Source organism: Pygoscelis adeliae, unplaced genomic scaffold (genome assembly GCF_000699105.1).
Source record: "Pygoscelis adeliae isolate BGI_AS28 unplaced genomic scaffold, ASM69910v1 Scaffold62, whole genome shotgun sequence".
Taxonomy (NCBI): Eukaryota; Metazoa; Chordata; class Aves; order Sphenisciformes; family Spheniscidae; genus Pygoscelis; species Pygoscelis adeliae.
In genome coordinates, this window is record NW_008824401.1 from 4,017,831 (window position 1) to 4,023,461 (window position 5,631).

The window sequence follows — 5,631 nt, forward strand, 5'->3', positions numbered from 1 at the left end:
AAGAATGTTTGATCTTTCCTAAAAAGAGGTATTGGTAGAATGTAATATGGGTGGCCCTGATCTTGCAGTTCAGCAGTACTTGTGCTAGTTATTTTTTCCCCCCATTGTGTGTGGATGCTGTTAATTGCAGAAGAGCCTTAAAACCCAAGTTTTTCTGGATTACATGCTAACAATATTGCAGACAATACATACTTAGGAACTGATACATGTTTCTGTAACTCTGAGTGCTATTAAGTAGCTAAGTATTTCTTCATTTTTCTGTGACCATTAGGAAAGGATTGGTACTTGGTGCACTTGTCACTTACTGTAACAGACGTGAACGACAACATACCTGAATGGGCCATGGAGCCCTTCCCGTTCTTGGCTGTGGTTTCCCCTGAAGCTGCAGGAGGTACTGAAGTATACAGGCTGCTTGCTGTGGATGCAGATGAAGGGATCCATGGAGCTGTAGAATATTTTCTCTTGGATGGTAAATTTTAACCCTCTCATTACTTGTGTATTAGGCTTCACTATTGTGACTTTTTTGTCTTTCATCCTCAGTTTCATTAGTGAAAGATCTTCCCTTTCTCCTGCAAAATGTTCATAAGCCTTCAGCTCTGTGTGTGAGAAAAGTCAACTTTTATTGACAGTATGGACAGATTTGCCAGATTTGAAGTGTGTTCGCCCTGCAAAGTTGGGTTCCTGTCCAGATTGTGTCCTGGGGGGTGATGGGGGCTGGAGCAGTCAGTACTCCTCAGGGCTTTAGCGAGGGGATGGCAGTGGCAGCACTAGTCAGCACCTCTCTGCTGGACTGCCTGTTTATGAGATAGGGCAGTGTGTGGAGCACAGTTTGTTGGGCGGAGAGGGTTAATGTTCCTTCTCCCTTGCGGGAGTTGTGCTTCTGGTTAATTTCTAACAAATTTTTAAGGGTCTGGGTTGTGCCTTAGCTTTGCAAAGCTAGTACAGACTCATGAATAATTTTCTTTGTGGGGGGTCTTAAAAGAAACTTCAGTAATAGTTCAAAACTGTCTAAGCAGAAGGGGAGTAGCAATACCGCTCCAAAGGTGAATTTGTTCCTCTTGGCCAGGACTCTAGCAGGGTATTTTCTGGTAAGGGATATTTAGGGTCAAACAACAGCAAAGTATTGGAGGATAAAGAAGAGTGATAATTGTCCAGAGAAGTAAAATGCAACTTAGAAATGTAATCATGAGTGTCATTACTGATTTCTAAGTTCTAAACAAACTTTCGAATTTTTGTGTGCATGCTGATTCTAAGCCAAAACCAACTCGGGAATTGATACCGTATTCTCCTCTTAATTTTAATCAAGTAAAAATGTTCTTGCTGACAACAATTTGTGGATCTGTTCTTTTTAGGTGGTGAAGATAGATTTGAAGTTGAGAAGGACACTGGCTGGGTTAAAACAACAGGTTTGCCATTGGTGAGGGACAAGGAGTATTTATTGACTGTACTAGCAGCAGATAAACTTGGAAGCAGAGGGTCTCCAGCCTCTGTCTCTGTAATTGCTGGATTTCGACCACCACAGTTCACCAACATATCATACTTTGTTTATATTCCTGAAAGTATGCCGCAAGGAAAATCGTAAGTAACAGTTAAAAATAATGCAGTGAGAGTGTGTTCCTAGTTAACTTCTGTGTGATCTCCCCAAAGCCTCAGTATTGTTTGTGAATCATAAATAGATACTGTGAGTAGCAATTCAGATATCTTAATAGAATTGATCAAGATACAGTTTGATGTATTTTTTGGTTACCCTTTTATACAGAAAAGCAGTATTGAATAATTACAGTTTCTTGCTTTTTAAAATGATATGGAAAGTATTAGCAGATGTTGATTGTGTCTTAATTTTCAAACAAAATGCAGAATATAAATTAGAACTGTTACATCTTGAAGAAAGATATCCTGGTGTGAAAGAATATATAAATTTTATGTGTCAAATTTGGACAATTGCCTTCTCCATCAAGTGAAAACGAGAAAAACCAAAAAGACTGTCTTTGCTGTCTTCATCAGTCACGGTGACAAACTGAGCAAAAATGAAGATGCCACAAAACTTGTAATTTTATTTTTCCATCCTTTGTATAACCATGTGGATCTAAATATCACAGAAAATGTTAGTAACATAGGTCCACCTGAATACTCGGTTCCATCTGTCCCAGGCTGTTTTGATTTTAGGGCAAACACTTCCTCTTGCAGTTGAATTGAGAATATTTTTGTTCAGTAAACGTCTTCCTTGTGTGGCCATACAACTGTTATTATATTATCTGTAGTGTTGTATTTTACTGTTCAGTCTACAACATTCAGTTTTACAGTGTCTAAATAACCAAGGTGTGTTAAGATAAAAAAAAAATTAGCAACTGTTAATAGTAGATAACGAGGTTTTTCTTTAAAACTGCAATAAACTTAAATAGCACAGGCATAAAAGAAATGCAAGAACTGCAAAATGCTACAATACCTAAGAGGTACATGCCATCTTGGGTTCAATAATGTTTAGGATTAAAAATAATGAAATTCTTTATAAGTATTTTTTATCACTATTTAAAAATAGATTTGCACACCTAAGATGATAGTAGGTTAGTCAGTTTGCCAGATTACTTGCTAATATCCGAAATGAATGAAGTACTTAATGCAGTTGTTGTTATGTCAGAAGAGGTTTGAATATACGCCCAGTGAAAGTGGTTTCTTGTTGCGTGTTAATCAGAAATAGTCATGAAAATTTGTGTAGAATCCTAAAGTTCTGATATTTAAATTGGACCAATTACACAAGTACGCAGGAAAACAGTTGCTGTCATGCACTGGATTTCTGGGTTTAGGATTTCACAGTTGTAGGCTGATTTAAGACTGCTGCTGAGCAGAGGAGCGTTACCAAATCTTTCTCTTCCTTTGGTCTGCCACTAGTGCTAATATGCTAGCTGCATGGGTAGGCTGATCCGATGAAAGACAAAGCCAAAAAAAGAAAAAAAAGTTTTCAGTTGGCTTGTTAAACGTGCTCACAGCATGGCCTTGTGATTTTTTAGTGCTGACAGGAGAGGAGAGGTGGCATGAACATGCAGTCAGGGTAGGGAGTTAGAAGGAAGGCAAAATAATTCCTGTTGGCAGGAACATGGTCATGCACTGGCTGAAACTGACTGTGAGACCACATCATAGGAAAATACAGAAAAAGGCTAAAGTGAGATAATGACCTACAGCAACCTTTTCCACTGTTTCAGTAGTGCACCTGAGGGAAGTGAGAAGACAGCAGCATGGAAATACAATGGGGAAGAAGGTGTTCGGACAAACTGAGTTTTGTCTTTTTGATTGTAGTTGTCACTGGATCATACATGTTGGTGGGTTCTCCTGGGAGACAGAATTCTTTTTCCTAAGAAACCTCCATGATAAGGCAACAAACACTTGAGGAATTAGTATGCTGTTTTAAACCCTTTAAAATACTTATTTTTTAATTTCTTCTTTTACTTCATACTGCAAGTGTTTTTCCCACTTGAAGACTTTAAACACATTGGACTTCAGTGGAAAAAAGATAGTGCCAGACAAGAGCTAAAAACATATGTCCTGTATAACCCGTAACATGCACGCTGCTAGTGACTGGCTTTTATCCTTTTGCCGTTATCAGTTGAAACTTTAGGATGGTATGACTGCAGCAGCAAACTTACCATGCTGTTATTAAAATGAATCTTTTACATCTTGCTTTATCTTTTAGTTTCCTGCCTGAAAACCATCACTACCGTAGAAGAAAGAGTAGGCAAATTCAGTTGCAGCAAAAACGAAATTCTCTGTTCCTGTGTTTTTAATCCTTACTGTGTTCTGCTTCCAAGAATCCTATCTTCATCTGTTAAACCTGAAGATGATAGAACTACTGTATAACAAAATGTTTGAATTTGGTGTTTAGGTACAGCTATCACTGACTTCAGTGGGTATTGCTCTAATCAGACCTACAGGATTGCACCATCATTTCTGATATGCATCACTTCTGTTACATTTTTCAGTATGTTGTATTACGTGCTTAAGAGTACTCTTTTTTTTTTTTTTTTTTTAAAATGCAGCTTTCTTACAGTCACTGCTGTATCATATCAAAAGAAATCCCTGAGCTACAGTTTACTAACTAATCCTAGTGGTCTGTTCAGTATTGATCGGGCAACAGGAGATATCGGTTTAACTCGGAGTGTGGATTATGAGAGTGACCAACACCAGTATCTTCTTTTGGTCAGAGCAGAGGAAAATGAGGAACAGTTCAGTAGTGCAGCTGAGGTAGGTGTTCACTTCTGGCAGTCTGTATGTATTTCCATTTTCCTTCAGGCTTTCCAGATTTCTGTACAGATTCACTAGGGGCTCCCATTTCCCTAGCTCATGCTGTCTATTCTACTGTCCATTTTAAAAGTCTTTCTGTCTGTGGGTAGATGTTGAGGGCTGGTTTAAGCACTCTTAAAGTTCACTCTTGCAGATGCAGAAAAGGCTATTTCTGCCCATCATAGGTCCTAGGCCTTATCTGGGAAGATATGGAAGCGGATGTGGCCGAGCCAGACATGAGGTTTTGTCTTACTCTAAACCTTCATAAAGTGTGGTGTATATTTGAGATTATTCCAATTTAAAACAAAGGCAGAACAGAAAATTGTTTTGTAACAAGAACACAAAGTGAACTTGTAAAGAGAGAAAGTAATAAAAACTCATAGATATTAAAAGATGATGGTTCATGGTGCTTTAGAAAGCTGTTTGACAGCAAAAATATTTCTAAATATAGTTACTACATTACTACAGTTGTTTGAATTCAAGGATTCACTGAGTTAGGAAATGCATGCAATATAACAGTTTGTTCCTGCTGCAGGAAATAAGATGTACACTATAGAGGGAACAGGAGGCAGAATTATTAGAAACAAGTGTGAGGACACAGAGAGACAGTGAAACAGTATGTCAGTGTAACAAACAGTGGCTGTAGCACACAAGAGACTGATAATTTCTGTTGACCCTTTTATGTGCTACAAGATGAAGAGTGGTAGAATATGACTTGAAAAAGGATTACGAAATGATTTTACAAATACATTTAGCCTAAATGTAGTTTAACTTGTACCTGCTTTACGCTGATACAGCCTCAAGAGTTAAGAGAGAGCAACTCCCAGTCTATACGAACCTACGTAAGGGTAGATAGAGTATACATTTACCTGTTGCACTGTGATGCAGAATACGTCAACCAACTTCAGACAGTCTGAAGTGTAGCAGTATGAACCACCATAAAGGCTAATTTAACACACTCCTTACTGTTTGGATTGTAAACAATGCAACTGTAGACTTGTATTTGACATAGAAATAAGAAAATTTTTTGAAGATGTTAGAAGCAGAATTGTACTTCTTTCTTGTTTTACCATAATCAGTTCCATTTATGTCTGATTTACACTGCTGTAATTGAATTCAGAACTTGGTCTTGGAGGTTTATACTGCTTAATATGCTTGGCAGTACAATTTATAGTGTTACGAATCACAGAAGTGTTGGAAGATAATGGAAAAAGGATGCTTGGAAAGCAGATGGCCCATTTTTCTTTAAATTAGTAATAGGGAATAATCAACGGAGATGAAGGGTGAGTGGAAAATGTTGCTGCAAGGGACTGGGACTTGGCAATTGCTAGTATTTTGGAATCTAATATTTCAATG

General features: G+C 37.9%; 1 protein-coding gene across 1 annotated transcript in view; it reads left to right on the forward strand.

The window, feature by feature from the left end:
* The first annotated feature begins 342 nt into the window (after positions 1-342).
* LOC103913785 (neural-cadherin-like) overlaps positions 343-5,631 on the forward strand; it is a 50,643-nt gene continuing 45,354 nt past the window's right edge. Inside the window, exons 1-3 of the mRNA XM_009320331.1 lie at positions 343-469; positions 1,353-1,578; positions 4,032-4,236. Of these exons, the coding sequence (XP_009318606.1) occupies positions 343-469; positions 1,353-1,578; positions 4,032-4,236 (558 nt within the window). The remainder of the gene's footprint in view (positions 470-1,352; positions 1,579-4,031; positions 4,237-5,631) is intronic.